Raw genomic sequence first — 20,955 nt, 5'->3', positions numbered from 1 at the left:
GTCACATTCCGCAGATCACAAAATCTGCGGAATTTGGTGGCCCCTAGTGATGGTCTGAAGAATAACTGTTTTGTTGTATCCAATCGTGTAGTACAGGATAATGGTACCATTCCATGTGGAAAAATGAGATGTAAATGTTGTATCATGATAGAAAAAGGTGATAATTTTGTTTGTAATATTTTGGAAAAAAACTTTTAGATTAAGGGAGCGCATGGTTGCAAAAGCAGCTATGCGGTTTACCTTTTATCCTGTATTTGCAGTCTGCAGTATGTGGGCCGCACCGTTCAGATGGTGCGGTCTCGCATGAATAAGCATCGGTCCAATGTGGGAAGACAATTCATGCTACACAGTGTTTCACGACATATTTGTCAAATCCATGCAGGGAATTTTGATTGTCTAAACTTAAAAATTATTGAAGTTATACCATCCATTATAAAAAATTGTTTCCAAAGGTTAATTAATAGAGAATCATATTGGATTTTTTCACTTGGTTCTCTTTTCCCTGGTGGTTTAAATGAGATGATCGAGAATGCTGTGTAGCTTGACCGGCCTTCTATTATCATATTATAAATAAATTATTTATAATTGATGCTATTACCTCCCGTGGTAATAGCATCAGCTAACGGATGTTGAGGGGTGTTACTGCGGTTGTGGTATTGTATTCAGAGGGTGCACTGTATGTCAACGTTAAATTCAGAGGGCGCAGTTTGTGGTAGTATTATATTCAGAGGGTACAGTGGGTGGTAGTATTATATTCAGGGGTACAGTGTGTGGCGGTATTATATTCAGGGGTACAGTATGTGGTAGATTTATATTCAGAGGGTACAGTATGTGATGATATTATATTCAGAATGTACAGTGTGTGGTAGTATTATATTCAGAGGGTATAGTGTGTGGCGGTATTATATTCAGGGGTACAGTATGTGGCAGATTTATATTCAGAGTGTACAGTATGTGTTGGTATTATATTCAGAATGTACAGTGTGTGGTAGTATTATATTCAGTGGGTATGGTGTATGGACGGTTTATAATCAAAGAGTATAGTGTATAGTAGTATTATATTTAGAGAATACAGTGTCTGGCAGGTTTATAATAATACTTCTTTTCATATAGAGGATGAGAATACGCTGACATAGTGAGGAGACATCTGGGCGTCACATTCTACAGACAGAAGTATTAGCTGGACCAGGCGGTATGTACCATCTGAATTAGATAAGGGAAGACTATAGAGAAGACGTCACCTGTAGTCACTGATATCATTGTGTATTCTCCTCACTATAGAGAAGACGTCACCTGTAATCACTGATATCATTGTGTATTCTCCTCACTATAGAGAAGACGTCACCTGTAGTCACTGATATCATTGTGTATTCTCCTCACTATAGAGAAAACGTCACCTGTAGTCACTGATATCATTGTGTATTCTCCTCACTATAGAGAAGACGTCACCTGTAGTCACTGATATCATTGTGTATTCCCCTCACTATAGAGAAGACGTCACCTGTAGTCACTGATATCATTGTGTATTCTCCTCACTATAGAGAAGATGTCACCTGTAATCACTGATATCATTGTGTATTCTCCTCACTATAGAGAAGACGTCACCTGTAATCACTGATATCATTGTGTATTCTCCTCACTAAAAGAGAAGACATCACCTGTAATCACTGATATCATTGTGTATTCTCCTCACTATAGAGAAGACGTCACCTGTAATCACTGATATCATTGTGTATTCTCCTCACTATAGAGAAGACGTCACCTGTAGTCACTGATATCATTGTGTATTCTCCTCACTATAGAGAAGACGTCACCTGTAATCACTGATATCATTGTGTATTCTCCTCACTATAGAGAAGACGTCACCTGTAGTCACTGATATCATTGTGTATTCTCCTCACTATAGAGAAGATGTCACCTGTAATCACTGATATCATTGTGTATTCTCCTCACTATAGAGAAGACGTCACCTGTAATCACTGATATCATTGTGTATTCTCCTCACTAAAAGAGAAGACATCACCTGTAATCACTGATATCATTGTGTATTCTCCTCACTATAGAGAAGACGTCACCTGTAATCACTGATATCATTGTGTATTCTCCTCACTATAGAGAAGACGTCACCTGTAGTCACTGATATCATTGTGTATTCTCCTCACTATAGAGAAGACGTCACCTGTAATCACTGATATCATTGTGTATTCTCCTCACTATAGAGAAGACGTCACCTGTAGTCACTGATATCATTGTGTATTCTCCTCACTATAGAGAAGACGTCACCTGTAGTCACTGATATCATTGTGTATTCTCCTCACTATAGAGAAGACGTCACCTGTAGTCACTGATATCATTGTGTATTCCCCTCACTATAGAGAAGACATCACCTGTAGTCACTGATATCATTGTGTATTCTCCTCACTATAGAAAAGATGTCACCTGTAATCACTGATATTGTGTATTCTCCTCACTATAGAGAGGACGTCACCTGTAATCACTGATATCATTGTGTATTCTCCTCACTATAGAGAAGACGTCACCTGTAGTCACTGATATCATTGTGTATTCTCCGCACTATAGAGAAGACGTCACCTGTAGTCACTGATATCATTGTGTATTCCCCTCACTATAGAGAAGACGCCACCTGTAGTTACTGATATCATTGTGTATTCTCCTCACTATAGAGAAGATGTCACCTGTAATCACTGATATCATTGTGTATTCTCCTCACTATAGAGAAGATGTCACCTGTAGTCACTGATATCATTGTGTATTCTCCTCACTATAGAGAAGACGTCACCTGTAGTCACTGATATCATTGTGTATTCTCCTCACTATAGAGAAGTCATCACCTGTAGTCACTGATATCATTGTGTATTCCCCTTACTATAGAGAAGACGTCACCTGTAGTCACTGATATCATTGTGTATTCTCCTCACTATAGAGAAGACGTCACCTGTAGTCACTGATATCATCGTACATTCTCCTCACTATAGAGTAGACGTCACCTGTAGTCACTGATATCATCGTACATTCTCCTCACTATAGAGGAGACGTCACCTGTAGTCACTGATATCATTGTATACTCTCCTCTCTGTGTCCTATCAGAGCTGTAGTCACTTGTAAGTTCTACAGTTATGGTGAGTGAAACTACAACTCCCAGCATAACCTCACCACTGCTCAAAGGGGTGCTCTACTGGAAAACATTTTTTTTTTATCAATTGGTGCTACAAAGTTAAACAGATTTGTAAATTACTTCTATTTAAAAATCTTAATCCTTCCAGTACTTATTAGCTGCTGTATAAGTGATTCACAGGAAGTTCTTTTCTTTTTTAATTTATTTTCTGTCTGACCACAGTGCTCTGTGCTGACACCTTTGTCCATGTCAAGAACTGTCCATAGTAGGAGCAAACCCCCATAGCAAACCTATCCTGCTCTGGACAGTTCCTGACATGGACAGAGGTGTCAGCAAATAGCACTGTGATCAGACTGGAAAGAACTACACAACTTCCTGTGGAGCATACAGCAGCTGATAAATACTGTAAGGATTAAGATTTTAAATAGAAGTAATTTAAAAATCTGTTTAACTTTCTGGCACCAGTTGATATAAAAGTAAATGTTTTCCAGTGGAGTACCTCTTTAAGTAATTCTGGGAGCTGTATATTTAAATGGTGAAAACTTTTTTAACACTCTCCTATTCTGTGGCAACTGGTATATCTGATTACTATACTGGAATTTCTCACAATGCGCTACAACAGTGGTGTCTGTAACAACAGGCTAAAAACTTACTGAGGGGGGGGGAGGTACGGGGTGACACCATTTTCTACCGCACCGGGTGACACCAACCCTAGCAACGCCACTGCCTGTGCTACAGCTGTTCGGGATGCCACGGCGGCGATCCCGAACAGCTCCCTGAGCTAGCCGGGCACTTTCACTTTAGTTTTTAAAAGGGTTAATAGCACGCGGCGCCGCGATCGGTGCCACACGCTATTAGCGGCGGGTCCCGGCTTCACTCTGACACCGGGCCTGCCGCGATATGATGTCGGGTCACCGTGTGACCCCACGTTATATCGCAGGACCGGGACTCATGACGTACGCGTACGTCATGGGTCCTTAAGGGGTTAATGTCATTGGTATTTTCTTAACCCTTTCCCAATGGATTGGGTGATGGGAATATGATGTGTGCCTGCGGGACGGGCCACATAATAACAGGCAAATGTCTGCTGATATTAGCAGCTGACATCTGCCGGTAATGATGGACATCAGAGCTGGCTCCGATGTTTGTCTTTTAAATGGTTAAATGCCGTGATCAATAACAATCATGGCATTTAAACATTTAATGTTGGTCGTCCCTGAGGTCTAGGAGACCCATATTTAGCTCCACAATGTACTTGCGGGCTGCAAATGGGTTGCTGTGGAAAAACGGGGACTTTTCCTGGTCCTGGTCCTGTTGGATGGACGATTGTGCCGAAAACATAGCATGTTGACTAATGCCAGAAGTCAGTCCAATAAAACAGAGGAACTGGAGTGGTTGATGTCTGAGGAAAATTATGGCATAGTGGTATAGCAGAGACTTGGTTGGACGATGCACTCAGACAGATCCCTCCAAGGAACAGCCCAGGATAAAGGCAGCGCACAAGACTTCGAAGGTAAAATGGTTTATTTACCCGGCATGCAACGCGTTTCGCTGGATAACCAGCTTCATCAGGCATGTTGAGGGTAGAGACACATGCAGTATTTATACACAACAGTTAACCCGCACATTGCTGGTATAAAAGCATTGGGCAGGAACACATAAAAAACACACATAAAAACTAATAGATTAATTATAAAAAATACCACATACCTAACTAAAAGAAATTAGATGTAAATATAAAAAATATAAAATATAAAAAAAATATAATATATTGATAACATGTTTATAATATATTTATAATATGATAATAGAAGGACGGTCAAGCTACACAGCGTTCTCGATCATCTCATTTAAACCACCAGGGAAAAGAGAACCAAGTGAAAAAATCCAATATGATTCTCTATTAATTAACCTTTGGAAACGATTTTTTATAATGGATGGTATAACTTCAATAATTTTTAATTTTAGACAATCAAAATTCCCTGCATGGATTTGACAAATATGTTGTGAAACACTGTGTAGCATGAATTGTCTTCCCACATTGGACCGATGCTTATTCATGCGAGACCGCACCGTCTGAACGGTGCAGCCCACATACTGCAGACCGCAAATACAGTATAAAAGGTAAACCGCATAGCTGCTTTTGCAACCATGCGCTCCCTTAATCTAAAAGTTTTTTTTCGAAATATTACAAACAAAATTATCACCTTTTTCTATCATGATACAACATTTACATCTCATTTTTCCACATGGAATGGTACCATTATCCTGTACTACACGATTGGATACAACAAAACGGTTATTCTTCAGAGCATCACTAGGGGCCACCAAATTCCGCAGATTTGGTGATCTGCGGAATGTGACACCTGGGTGGTCAGACAAAATATCTTTAAGAATCGGATCACCTTTTAATATATACCAATATTTATTAAGTATTGTTTTTATCTTGGGTGCTGCGCAATTGAAATTGGTGATAAAATTATGGCTGTAATTCTTATTGGATTTTTTACTATTTTAACATTTATCAATTGTAAGGTTTATAATTTCTTTCTCAGTATTATTCGTAGCAGTTTTATCGATTATCAAATCCTCTTGTCGTTGTACCTTAGCCTGATTGAAAGCTTTATTTAAAATAGATTTTGGATAATTTTTCTCTCTAAAGCGATTCTGTAAAATATGAGATTGTTCCAAAAAATCAGAATTAGATGTACAATTTTTTCTGATACGCAAATATTGCCCATAGGGCACATTACGAATCCACTGGGGCGCTTCGAGTCCTCTCATATCGCACAGTCCCCTGTTTTTAATCGGTATGTCGCCTTTTTTAGGTGATATATTGATGACCTGTTCATTATTTGGACAGGCTCCTTTTCTCAAGCACAAGATTTTGTTGACACTCTTAATTTGAATACTTGGGGGTTTAAAATTCACTATACACTGTTCTTCCTCCTCTATTGATTTTCTTGATCTCAAACTCAGAAAGGATTCTGACGGCCGTATAAAAACTAAAACATTTTTTAAACCAGTGGACATAAATAGCCTGTTGGACTTCAATAGTTCTCATTATCCCCAGTGGATTTGTAATGTGCCCTATGGGCAATATTTGCATATCAGAAAAAATTGTACATCTAATTCTGATTTTTTGGAACAATCTCGTATTTTACAGAATCGCTTTAGAGAGAAAAATTATCCAAAATCTATTTTAAATAAAGCTTTCAATCAGGCTAAGGTACAACGACAAGAGGATTTGATAATCGATAAAACTGCTATGAATAATGCTGAGAAAGAAATTATGAACCTTACAATTGATAAATGTAAAAATAGTAAAAAATCCAATAAGAATTACAGTCATAATTTTATCACCAATTTCAATTGCGCAGCACCCAAGATAAAAACAATACTTAATAAATATTGGTATATATTAAAAGGTGATCCGATTCTTAAAGATATTTTGTCTGACCACCCAGGTGTCACATTCCGCAGATCACAAAATCTGCGGAATTTGGTGGCCCCTAGTGATGGTCTGAAGAATAACTGTTTTGTTGTATCCAATCGTGTAGTACAGGATAATGGTACCATTCCATGTGGAAAAATGAGATGTAAATGTTGTATCATGATAGAAAAAGGTGATAATTTTGTTTGTAATATTTTGGAAAAAAACTTTTAGATTAAGGGAGCGCATGGTTGCAAAAGCAGCTATGCGGTTTACCTTTTATCCTGTATTTGCAGTCTGCAGTATGTGGGCCGCACCGTTCAGATGGTGCGGTCTCGCATGAATAAGCATCGGTCCAATGTGGGAAGACAATTCATGCTACACAGTGTTTCACGACATATTTGTCAAATCCATGCAGGGAATTTTGATTGTCTAAACTTAAAAATTATTGAAGTTATACCATCCATTATAAAAAATTGTTTCCAAAGGTTAATTAATAGAGAATCATATTGGATTTTTTCACTTGGTTCTCTTTTCCCTGGTGGTTTAAATGAGATGATCGAGAATGCTGTGTAGCTTGACCGGCCTTCTATTATCATATTATAAATAAATTATAAACATGTTATCAATATATTATATGTTTTTTTTATATTTTATATTTTTATCTTTACATCTAATTTCTTTTAGTTAGGTATGTGGTATTTTTTTTATAATTAATCTATTAGTTTTTATGTGTGTTTTTTATGTGTTCCTGCCCATTGCTTTTATACCAGCAATGTGCGGGTTAACTGTTGTGTATAAATACTGCATGTGTCTCTACCCTCAACATGCCTGATGAAGCTGGTTATCCAGCGAAACGTGTTGCATGCCGGGTAAATAAACCATTTTACCTTCGAAGTCTTATGCGCTGCCTTTATCCTGGGCTGTTCCTTGGAGGGATTCTTCTGAGTGCTTTGCCTGTGTTTCCAGGCTTTTACCATAGTTGTACTTGGTCGCAGTACAACTATACTTGGTGAGCAATTCTACTTGTTTGTTCATCTCCTTTTCACATTACGTTATCACACTAGGAGCGCTCTCCTTGTTTGTATATTGGTTGGACGATAGCATACAGGGTTATAGTCTATTCAGGAAAGATCGGACAAAACTGAAAGGTAGAAGAGTTTGTCTTTATGTGAAATCGAGTCTGAAGGCGCACTGCGGGAGGATATATGGAAGGGAAACGATAATGTGGAGTCATTATGGGTAGAATTATATGGAGATAAAAATAAAAAAATTCTGATAAGGGTTTGCTATAAGCCACCAAACATAATAGAAGAGGCAGAAGATCAATTACTGAGGCAAATAAACAAGGCTGCAAATCAGAATGAGGTGATAATAATGGGGGACTTTAACTATCCTAATATAATCTGGGAGACTGAGACCTGTGAATCTCATACAAGAAAATGTTTTCTGACCATAGCTAAAGACAATTATCTGTCCCAAATGGTGCAGGGCCTGACCAGAGGGGGCGTCCTACTAGACTTAATATTAACAAACAGACATTAACAGAGTAACTAATGTGCAAGTGGAAGGACACCAAGGAAATAGTGATCATAGTATAATACATTATAACTTGTTCTTCAATAAGGGAATCTCTCGAGGGGCCACAAAAACAATGAACTTTAGGCAGGCAAAGTTTGATCAACTCAGAGAAGCCCTTAACAATATAAATTGGGATAGTGTCCTCAAAAACAAGAATATTGACACTAAATTAGAGACTTTTAAAAATATCTTAAATTCTCACTGTAAGATGTATATACCTTATGGGAATAAAAGGGTCAGAAATAAAAGAAAACCAATATGGATGAATAAAAATGTTAAGGGGGCAATAAATGACAAAAATAAAGCATTTAAACTACTAAAACAGGACCGCAGTGAAGAAGCATTAAAAAGCTATAGAGAAAAATGTAAAATATGTACAAAAAAAATGATAAAAGCCGTAAAAATAGAGACAGAAAGACTCATTGCCAAAGAGAGTAAAACTAACCCCAAAATAACTTTAACTATATAAATAGCAAAAAGGTTAAAAATGAAAGTGTAGGCCCTTTAAAAAATGATGAGGAAGAAATAATAAACGGGGATCAGAAAAAAGCAAATATATAACAAATTCTTCTCCACTGTATTCACCGAGGAAAATGAAATGCCAGGTGAAATACAGCGAGATAAGGTAAACTCCCCAGTACAGGTCACCTGTCTAACCCATGAAGAAGTACAGCTGTAGTGACCAGTGTCAGGCAGCTGCTGCCAAGGCAAATAAAATCATGGGGTGCATCAATAGGGGCATAGATGCCCACGACAAGGAAATAATTCTACCCCTGTACAAATCACTAGTCAGACCACACATGGAATACTGTGTACAGTACTGGGCACCAGTGTACAAGAAAGATCTAGTGGAGCTGGAGAGGGTTCAAAGATGGGCAATGGGAGGACTACAGTGCCCAGAAAGATTATCAGAATTAGGGTTATTTAGTTTAGAAAAAGAAGGCTTAGGGGAGACCTAATAGCTATGTATAAATATATCAGGGGACAGTACAGAGATGTCTCCCATGATCTAATTATATCCAGGACTGTATCTATAACAAGGGGGCATCCTCTACGTTTAGAGGAAAGAAGGTTTCTACACCATCACAGATGGGGGTTCTTTACTGTAAGAGCAGTGAGACTGTGGAATTCTCTGCCAGAGGAGGTGGTCATGGTTAACTCGGTAAAATAATTTAAAAGGGGTTTGGATGCATTTTTGGAGAATAATAACATTGCAGGTTATGGATTCTAGATCTATAGGGACAGCATGTTGATCCAGGGATTTATTCTGACTGCCATATTTGGAGTCGGGAAGGAATTTTTACCTCTAGTATGAGTTTTTTTTTTGCCTTCCTCTGGATCAACTCAGTAGGGACTCATTAGGGTTATAGGTTGAACTTGATGGACTCTGGTCTTTTTTCAACCTTATGAACTATGTTACTATGTGAACATAGCCTAAAGGTGAATTTATAATCTTAAGGAAATAGTGTACCTTCAACAATAGGCTTCAGTAATGCAGCAGACAGGTAATTAAAATCTTCCAGATGCTTTGCAGCAGATGCTTATAACTTGCTATGGGTGGCCTGGAGATAGTCAGGGTCACCACTGGAAATTTTTAGGTAAAGAAGTTTGCAGTAATTTGTCAAAAATTTTTCCCCTACAGACATAATTTGGTTTCTACCTTTTCCACCACAAACATGCACGGCTTGGCATGGTAGTATGCGCCATTAGTTGAAGGTTGAGAGGCCTCAATATACATAAGAAATCAACAGGTTGTGTATGACCATTTTTCACTAAGAATTTTTATTCTGTAGAGGTAGCAAATGTTACACTACATGGACCCTCAATGAGAAATAGAGAAAAAAAAAAAAACATTATTGCAGTTTCTGCAATTCAGATGGCACAGATAAACCCTGATAATCATTGACTAAAGAGACACCATTTTTTTTATACCTTTCAGATTATAAGATTATTGAATATCTGCTAAAAGACATCGTGGGGGAAAATGCCATAAAGAAAATATATTTACATTTAGCATTAAACTGTTATGATTCTTACCTTTGAAATTTGGCCAGTTGCCTTTAACTTTGTGCTCAGGAACATCAAATCTAATGTAAGTACCTCTTGTTGTTAAATCCGACTGCAGTTCCATGCTGTTTTCTGTTGAAGCACATCTGTTTTCCTTAAAAGTATACCATAAAGTAAATACATAAGCTGTAGTTGAATAATAGTTCACACTGCAGTACAGGTAGCTCTACTCTATGGGGGAGATTTATCAAAACCTGTCGAGAGGAAAAGTTGCTGAGTTGCCCATAGCAACCAATTAGGTTGCTTCTTTCATGTTTGAAAAAAAGGCCTCTGAAAAATGAAAGAAGTGATTTGAATTGTTGCTATGGGCAACTCACCCACTTTTCCTCTGTACAGGTTTTGATAAATCTCCCCCTATAGGTATGATATTGAGTAGTGTGTGTGTCCTGCCATCGATACCATGCATAGTCGGAGACTTATTTGGAATTTTTACCAAGTAAATTAGGAATGAATGAGTTTTTTTTAGGATGGGTTATAGAGGGTTTTTTTGTTTCCATTCTGCCCGGGCTGCAACAACAAAAATAACAAACCTTAACTCAGCTTCTGCTGCTCCCACGGTGTGCCAATATTGGTCTCCTGTCCTTCGGCTCCGGTCTTCTTCCATATTCTGGGGCCCGACAGCATACACTGTGCCTCAGCTTTTCGCCAGCTGCAGCAAAGTCCCGCCTCATCAAGTGATACCCTGAGCGACAGAGTCAGGTAATGTGCCTGCTCACCAGGAAGTAGGCCAAGGAGGAGCATTGGTGCAGGCAGTAATAAGCTCGGCGCAGTGTGATGCACTGGGCTTCAGAATGCGGAAGACCGGGGCCAAAGGATGGGAGATTGATGTCGAAGCACTGGGGAAGTGCACTAGCAGCAGAGCAGGAGGACAGCTGAGGAGAAGTGCAAGCACTGGGCTGATATGGATGGTAACTGCTGCATCCGCTTTGGTGTTCTACTGCTCCTCCTGACCAGAGACCTACTGCTATGGGCCATATACGTAGATCCCTGAACTGGAATAGCAGTGAAACACCAAAGTGTGGCAGTATGGGGGCCTATAACTATATGGGGGCAATGTGGGGGCCTACAACTATATTAGGACACAGAGTGGCCCTACAACTATATTAGGGCAGTGTCAGGGGCCTATAACTATATGGGGCAGAGTGGGGGTCTACAACTATATTCGGGTACAGAGAGGGCCCCATGGGGGGAGGGCAGTGTGGGGACCTACAACTATATAGGACAGTATCAGGCCTACTATTGTATGGGGCCAGTATGGGGGCCCTCAACTATAAAGTGGCACAGAGGGGACCTTCTACTGTAAGGGGGCAGCCTATTACTAAATGGGGGCAGTATGGGACCATCCAACTATATGGGGGCACAAAGAGGGCCAAAATATTATATGTGGGGCACAAAATGGGTGCTATTACTGTGTAGGGTAGTACACTAGGGGAGTTTTTAAAGACATGGCCATGTCCTACAGAAAGGAGAATAAAATGTTTGTCTAGCAGGTTCTGTGAAGTCTTGGCGTGGATAAATCTTAAAGGGGTACTCTGGTGGGAAGAAAAAAAACAGTTTTAAAATCAACAGGTGCCAGAAAGTTATACAGATGTGTAAATTACTTCTATTTAAAAAAAAATGTTAAGCCTTCCAGTACTTATCAACTGCTGTATGCTCCAGGGGAAGTTGTGTAGTTCTTCCAGTATGACCACAGTGCTCTCTGCTGACACCTCTGTCTGGGTCAGGAACTGTCCAGAGCAGAAGAGGTTTGCTATGGGGATTTGCTCTTGCTCAGTTTCTGACACGGACAAAGGTATCAGCAGAGAGCTTTGCGTCAGACTGGAAAGAATGACGCAACTTTCTCTGGAGCATACAGCAGCTGATAAGAACAGGAAATCAAAAGATTTTTAAATAGAAGTCATTTACAAATCAGTCTAACTTTCTGTCACCAGTTGATTTAAAAATATTTGTTTTCCACCGGAGTACCCCTTTAATATAGGTCGGATAGTGAAGAAATGGAAAAGTGAACAACTCCGATCTGAGAACATGTCCTGGGGAGATAGAAAGAGGAGCAGGGGGTCTTGGGAGAGAATATGAAGTAAAGAAAAACTTATCAATTTGAAATAACAACTATGTTAAATACAAACATGTTGCTAATATGGGGGGAATGAGCTGTCAAGGGGTATTTGACCATAAAAATGTTGGGAACCAATGATTTTGACCACTGGCCTCCAAACTATGGCCCTCCAGTGATTGCAAAACCACAACTCCCAGCACGCCCAGCAAGCTGGAAAGCCACAGTTTGGAGATGACTGATCTAGACCATTACTGACAGTGTAATGCGGTTCAATGTACCTGGAAGACACCATGTAGTATCCCTTGGCAGTTGTTTTCATTCATGAACACAACAGGCTTATTACAGATAGCAGTAATGGGGTAAATGTCACTGCACAGATGCTTAGAAAAGGCAGTAAATAAAATAACACAAGAACAGTTGAAACATGTTGCATTTGGGGTTTGCAGAGGATTTACAGTTAATTAGGATTAGCGTAGAACCCATTTTACCCAAGTTACAGTTGCAAACCATACATGGCTAAATACCTAATCTGAACAATAGTTACAAGAAGTGCAATCACAATCCAATTAAATTTAGATTTGACGAAGTCTGACCTAATAGATGCCGATTCACACACACACAATATATATATATATATATATAAATAAATATATATATATATATATATATATATATATATATTCTTCACCTCAAAAATGTCCTTTTCGTTAAAACATCAAACACAATTTTTATGTGGCCTTTTGCTGTCATAAAAATATATAATTTTACTATTGTTTCAGCATGTAGTTTGGCTGACCAAGCAACAAATGTGCATAGGACACTTATTGTTTTTGCTCAGTTAATTATTTTTATTATTACTTTATTAGGCTGCCGCAAGGCCGCCATCTTGGTTTTTGGGGCAATTTTTGCACAATATTCGCAAATCTTCTCTGGAACCACTAAAGCTACAGATATATTATTTGCTGTATGTGGTAACACTGTAGTCCCATGTCAGATTTGTTAATTGCAAGTCTGTTGATCACATGGTTTGGCCGTCATATTGGATTGCATAATATTCTACAAACATCTTCTCTGAAACCGTTTGTTAGAATAACGTATAATTTGGCAGACAAGTTCATAATCACCTCCTGTACCAAGGTTGTTAAAGCTGGTTAATTTGCATAATCAATATGGCCACCGCTCGCAAATATCATTTAGAATGCTGGAGACAGCGCCAGGAGCTTGTGACATCATAACCCAGCCCCTAATTACATCATGCCCCGTCCCCTCAATGCAAGTCTATGGGAGCGATATTGATTATGCAAAGGAACCAGCTTTAACAACCTTGGTACAGGAGGAGTACCCATTTAATATTAATGCACAAAGTTTTGCATTTTTTTGTGTAAAATGTACACCGTAAATTAAAAATGTATGTTTCTTTTCCCAAAGGTAGAATACTCTATTATGCTTAGGATTTTTTTAACATAAAGGTCATAGGTCACATGATCTGGCAGCCCTCTTCTCTTAGGTTACAATATTCGTTGCTATATGCAAAGACATGTCTTTCTGAAACCATTAACGATACAGATGTACAAATAGCCGTGTATGATTACACTGTGCCCTAGACTCATACATGTTTGCAGGGCTGCCGTCAGAGATTTCAGGGCCCCTTTCACAGCTCAAGGCCTGGGCCACAACCTCCCCCCCCCCCTCCCTTTCCGTGGCCTGCACCCAATTTTATTTTTTCTAATTATATATCTCTAATTAGATTAGAGCAGTGTGCTGCAAAGTATTGTACTGAGCCGCACTCTGCTGTAATCTAATATACCCTATTCTGGTTACTGTGAAACTGCCCTAGCAATTTGCCAATATTCCTTCATACTGACCATATAGAGGTAGATACCAGCGAGCGCTCTTCAGACAGTATAAGTGATCATAGTTACATTTAATGACTCACAGAGAACGTCTTCTCTGATTGGAGTCATTCACTTTTCCTCTTTTCCAGTATCTGGCCTGGGGCACCATGAAGACTTCTCCTGGCCAAGACTCGTCTCCACAGAACCTGCCAGAGCAGCCAGACAAGCATTTTAGGCTCCTTTCTCCAGCACAATGCCCCCTCTTTACAAACTCCCCATGTGTATTGGCCCAATACATAGTACCCGCTTTGTGCCCCCATATATCATTTTAGGCCCCCATATATAGTTGTAGGTCCGTATGTGCCCCCATATATAGCTGTAGGCCCCCTGTGCCCCCATATATAGCTGTAGGCCCCCTGTGCCCCCATATATAGTTGAAGGCCCCTCTGTGCCCCATATATAGTTGCAGGCCCCCTGTGACCCTATATATAGTTGAAGGCCCCCTGTGTCTCCATATATAGTTTTAAGCCCCTATGTGCCCTCATATATAGCTTAAGGCCCCTCTGTGCCCCCATATATAGTTGCAGGCCCCTCTGTACCCCCATATATAGTTGTAGGCTCCTCTGTGCCCCATACATAGTTGCAGGCCCCCTGTGCCCCTATATGTAGTATTAGGCCCCCTGTGTCTCCATATATAGTTGTAAGCCCCTCTGTGCCCCTATATATAGTTGTAGGCCCCCCTGTGTCCCTATATGTAGTATTAGGCCCCCTGTGTCCCTATATGTAGTATAAGGCCCCTTGTGCCCCCATATATAGTTTTAGGCCCTTTTTGCCCCTATATGTAGTATTAGGCCCCCTGTTCCCCTATATGTCGTATTAGGCCCCATGTGCCCCATATATAGTTGTAAGCCCCTCTGTGCCCCCACAGACATACTGCCTCCAGCTGGAGACAGTATGTCTGTGTACTACCATACTTTGGTGCTCCGACCACTGCTCCTCCAGTAGGTCCCTGGACCAGAAGAGCAGTGGTCTGAACACTGAAGGTGCATGTTGGATAATTACCTTCCTGGCAAGCTCACTGCTATGCTTCGGGAAGTGACTGATTTAAATGGCCATATGATAATTAACTTGTTGTTCTGCCTACAGCAGTGATTCTACAGGGTGCCTCCAGCTGTTGCAAAACTACAACTCCCAGCATGCCCGCATGCTGGGAGTTGTAGTTTTGCAACATAGAAACATAGAATATGTTGGCAGATAAGAACCATTTGTCCCATCTAGTCTGCCCAATAATCTGAATACTATGAATAGTCCCTGGCCCTATTTTATATAAAGGATAGCCAGGGAATATTCATAGTATTCAGATTATTGGGCAGACTAGATGGGACAAATGGTTTTTATCTGCCGACATATTCTATGTTTCTATGTTGCAAAACTACAACTCCCAGCATGCAGGTGTGCTGGGAGTTGTAGTTTTGCAACAGCTAATGACCTGATGATGATGATGTGATGATGTTATACATGTGAGGAGGGGATTATCATATTATACATGTAAGGAGGGGATTATCATATTATACATGAGAGGAGGGGATTATCATACTATACATGTGAGGAGGGGATTATCATATTATACATGTAAGGAGGGGATTATCATAATATACATGAGAGGAGGGGATTATCGTATTATACATGTGAGGAGGGGATTATCATATTGTACATGTGAGGAGGGGATTATCATATTGTACATGTGAGGAGGGGATTATCAGATTATACATGTGAGGAAGGGATTATCAGATTATACATGTGAGGAGGGGATTATCAGATTATACATGTGAGGAGGGGATTATCATATTGCACATGTGAGGAGGGGATTATCATAGTATACATGTGAGGAGGTGATTATCAGATTGTACATGTGAGGAGGGGATTATCATATTATACATGTGAGGAGGGGATTATCATATTGTACATGTGAGGAGGGGATTATCAGATTATACATATGAGGAAGGGATTATCAGATTATACATGTGAGGAGGGGATTATCAGATTATACATGTGAGGAGGGGATTATTATATTGCACATGTGAGGAGGGGATTATCATATTATACATGTGAGGAGGGGATTATCAGATTATACATGTGAGGAGGGGATTATCAGATTGTACATGTGAGGAGGGGATTATCATATTGTACATGTGAGGAGGGGATTATCATATTATACATGTAAGGAGGGGATTATCATATTGTACATGTGAGGAGGGGATTATCATATTATACATGTAAGGAGGGGATTATCATATTATACATGTGAGGAGGGGATTATCATATTATACATGTGAGGAGGGGATTATCAGATTATACATGTGAGGAGGGGATTATCATATTATACATATGAGGAGGGGATTATCATATTATACATGTGAGGAGGGGATTGTACATGTGAGGAGGGTATTATCATATTATACATGTGGGGGGGATTATGATATTATACATGTGGGGAGGGTATTATCAGATTATACATGTGAGGAGGGGATCAGATTATACATGAGAGGAGGGGATTATCAGATTACAAATGATAGGAGGGGATTATCAGAATATACATGTGAGGAGGGGGATTATCAGATTATACATGTGAGGAGGGGATTATCATATTATACATGTGAGGAGGGGATTATCATATTATACATGTGAGGAGGGGATTATAAGATTATACATGTGAGGAGGGGATTATCTGATTATACATGTGAGGAGGGGATTATCAAATTATACATGTGAGGAGGGTATTATCATATTATACATGTAAGGAGGGGATTATCATATTATACATGAGAGGAGGGGATTATCATATTATACATGTGAGGAGGGGATTATCAGATTATACATGAGAGTAGGGGATTATACATGTGAGGAGGGCATTATCATATTATACAAAATTTTACCGGTAAGAAGATAACAGGCTGGACGCTGCCTGGAGGCTTTACACACACCAACACAGGAAGCACAGGAAGCGGCACATTCCCCTCTTCTCCGCTCCTCTCTGTCAGTATGAAGTGACTTTGCACATCACTGGGAATGACTTCTATTCTCCCAGGCAGCCTCTGCGCTACTCTTAAAGGGCCGCAGTGGTTGCCTGGATGAAATAATGAATTACATGACAATCGGGTATGCAGCAGCGGCGCCCTAAAGCAGGGATTCTTTCTGACAGTGACAGCATGTGTGTGTTACTGATTGACTGACTGTACGTAGTCAGTCAATCAGTCAGCGAGTAGTGGCGGCATAGGCGTGCGCAGCCTATTGCATTAGGGTGTGCACCCTAAAGCACAAACTCACTCTGCGCATGCGTGTGTGTGTGTTTATGTATGTATATATGTATATATATATATATATCACATACATATACACACACACTCTTGCTTGCATAGTGTAGGAGGATTGTATCCAGGGCCGGTTTTAGGCTTAACATGGCCCTGGGCAAAATCAGAAGTGGGGTCCCAAAAGTCGTCATAGTGCACTAATCAGATTAGCACTATTAGTCACTTCAAATACCATAAAAAATATCTAAAAAGCAAAAAAAAAAAAAAAATGGTACCGATAAAAACTACAATTCACAGCGCTAAAAATGACCCTCACATCCCCATATACAGAAAAATAAAAGTGCTATAGGGATCAAAATAGTACAATTTTATATTTTTGTATAGTTCCCCCACATTAGGTTGGCAGTATAGTTCCCCCACATTAGGTTGGCAGTATAAATCTCCCACATTAGGATGGAAATATATTCCCCCCACATTAGGTTGGCAGTATAGTTCCCCCACATTAGGTGCAGTATAGTTCCCCCACATTAGGTTAGTAGTACAGTTCCCCCACATTAGGTTGGCAGTATAGTTCCCCCACATTAGGTGCAGTATAGTTCCCCCACATTAGGTTAGTAGTACAGTTCCCCCACATTAGGTTGGCAGTATAGTTCCCCCACATTAGGTTTGCAGTATAGTTCCCCCACATTAGGTTAGTAGTACAGTTCCTCCACATTAGGTGCAGTACAGTTCCCCCACAGGTGCAATATAGTTCCCCCACATTAGGTGCAGTACAGTTCCCCCACATTAGGTGTAGTATAGTTCCCCCACATTAGGTGTAGTATAGTTCCCCCACATTAGGTGCAGTATAGTTCCCCACATTAGGTGCAGTACAGTTCCCCCACATTAGGTCCAGTATAGTCCCCCACATTAGGTGCAGTACAGTTCCCCCACATTAGGTGCAGTACAGTTCCCCCACATTAGGTGCAATATAGTTCCCCCACATTACGTGCAATATAGTTCCCCCACATTAGGTGCAGTATAGTTCCCCCACATTAGGTGCAATATAGTTCCCCCACATTAGGTGCAGTACAGTTCCCCCACATTAGGTGCAATATAGTTCCCTCACATTAGGTGCAGTACAGTTCCCCCACATTAGGTGCAGTATAGTTCTCCACATTAGGTGCAGTATAGTTATAATTGTAGGGAGGAGGACAAGTCTAGAATTTACCATGAGGCTTACGGGACTAATTCTACCCCTGATCTTATATTTGCCAAGGGGTTCAATGGGCGGAGCCAAAGGGTTGTCAAAATTAGGTTTTGCCTAGAGTGTCAAAAATCCATGCACCAGCCCTGACTAGACCTCCCACTTGTGTGTATGTTGCTGGTGTTTATAGGGAGGCATTTGATGTGGATTTGAAAAAAAAATTCTAAGTTGAATGGTAAAACTCATGTTTTTCTTTACTTGGCAAACAGAAGAACGCTTTTACTATAAGATGGGGGCACAGAGGGGGGAATATTCCAAATAGAATTTTTTTTTGCACCAGATTGGTTGAAAAAGTGATGCGGCACCCAGCAAGCTTGGAGCAGCATGCACGTTGTAGTTTTGGGTCTGCAGCTGACCCAAAACTAGGACTCCCAGCATGTTACACCATAATCTAAATTGTACTCCTATATAGATGTGTGGAGTTGTAGTTTTGGTCATCATAGATTGTATCAGGGCATGCTGGGAATTGTAGTTGGTAACTGCACCTCCCAGCATTGCATTCCTTCAAGGAATGCAATGCTGGGATTTGCAGTTACCAACTACAATTCCCAGCATGCCCTGATACAATATATGGTGACCAAAACTATAACTCCCATTATGTTGCACTGGGGGTGCTGTGTGTGTGTGTGTGAAGTGCTGTGTGTGAATGTGGGGGGGGGGGGGGGTGCTGTGTGTGAGTGTGGGGGGGGGGGGTGCTGTGTGTGAGTGTGGGGGGGGTGCTGTGTGTGTGTGGAGGGGGTGCTGTGTGTGAGTGTGGGGGGGGGTGCTGTGTGTGTGTGTGTTTGAGGGGTGCTGTGTGGGGGATTGCGTACATAATACATACATAATATAAAATACATACATAATACATAAAAAAAAATAAAAAAATGTTTATTTCAACAACCGGGTCGGTGCTGTAGTCGTTTTTAGTATTTTTGCTGCTAGAAGAGCACGGACTGCAGAGAACAGGCCGTGTCCCGTGTATCAGAACAAAGGAAAAAAGAAAGGTGCCTCTTTCAAGGTGCTTGTAGTATTAAAACATCAAACCTTTAATCTGTATGCATTAAAAATAGAAAAAGGTGACATCAATCATAACAGAGAAGCGAAACTCCAACACGTTTTGAGCAAAATGTCGCTCTTAATCATGGCTATATGTAGCCCAAAACGCACTGGAGTTTCACTTCTCTTTTATGATGTCACCTTTTTCTATTTTTAATCTATACAGATTAAAGGTTTGATGGTTAATACTACAAGCACCGTTATCCTTGGAAGAGCTGGAGGAAACTTTATTTTTTCTTTTGTTCTGATTCATAATACATATATACATACGTCATACATACATACACACATCATACATGCATAACCTACACACACATATATATATATATTATATATATATATACACACACATACATACATAATGCATAAATACATACTATATGCATACAAACATCATACATATATAATTCATGTATACATCATACATACATATGCACACCATAGATAATACATACACGAATCCATTATATATACATAGACATGATACATAAATACATCATACATACATAACATACAGTACATACATAACATATATATGGTATGTATGTACTGTATGTTCTGTATGTATGATGTGTGTATGTATGATGTATTTATGTATGATGTGTGTGTATATATAATGGATTTGTGTATGTATTATGTATGGTGTGCATATGTATGTATTATATATGTATGATGTTTGTATTTATGCATTATATATATATATATATATATATATATATATATATATATTATACATACATAATGCATTAATACAAACATCATACATATATAATACATACATATGCACACCATACATAATACATACACAAATCCATTATATATACACACACATCATACATAAATACATCCTACATACATAATACACACACCATATATATTACACACATCATACATACATAATACACATCATACATACATACATAATACACATCATACATACATAATACACATCATACATACATAATACACACATCATACATCCCACCCCCCTCCCGTCCTCGGTCTGTGCACTTTTCTTACCTGCGGCAACCATGTTGGGGTCAGAGGCCGGGCACGTCCACTCCCATCTGCTGCACACTTTGCACCATCGCCCACTTCTTCCTCATGCCGAGGAATGGACACTCGGTGCCAGGAGTTGCGGCCAGGAGCATCCCAGTAGGTGGAGGCAGACGTGCGCAGCTGCGGGGCAGCCCCTGCGTCTGCAGTTAGTGCAGCAGTGTGCGCGGCCGGGGAAGAGGGAGGAGCGGCTTGG

The 20,955-nt window shown here is 39.9% G+C and overlaps 1 protein-coding gene across 3 annotated transcripts in view; it reads right to left on the bottom strand.

Annotated features, from left to right (window-relative positions):
• The window catches only part of SLC29A4 (solute carrier family 29 member 4), a 660,337-nt gene that overhangs the window by 152,848 nt on the left and 486,534 nt on the right, over window positions 1-20,955 (bottom strand). For all 3 annotated transcript variants that reach the window (XM_056534647.1, XM_056534645.1, XM_056534646.1), the window contains one exon: window positions 10,188-10,311. In XM_056534647.1, coding sequence (XP_056390622.1) covers window positions 10,188-10,311 — 124 coding nt within the window. The remainder of the gene's footprint in view (window positions 1-10,187; window positions 10,312-20,955) is intronic.

Source organism: Hyla sarda, chromosome 8 (assembly GCF_029499605.1).
Source record: "Hyla sarda isolate aHylSar1 chromosome 8, aHylSar1.hap1, whole genome shotgun sequence".
Taxonomy (NCBI): Eukaryota; Metazoa; Chordata; class Amphibia; order Anura; family Hylidae; genus Hyla; species Hyla sarda.
The sequence above is the reverse complement of the archived record's forward strand: the minus strand, read 5'-3'. Positions and strand labels throughout refer to the sequence as shown.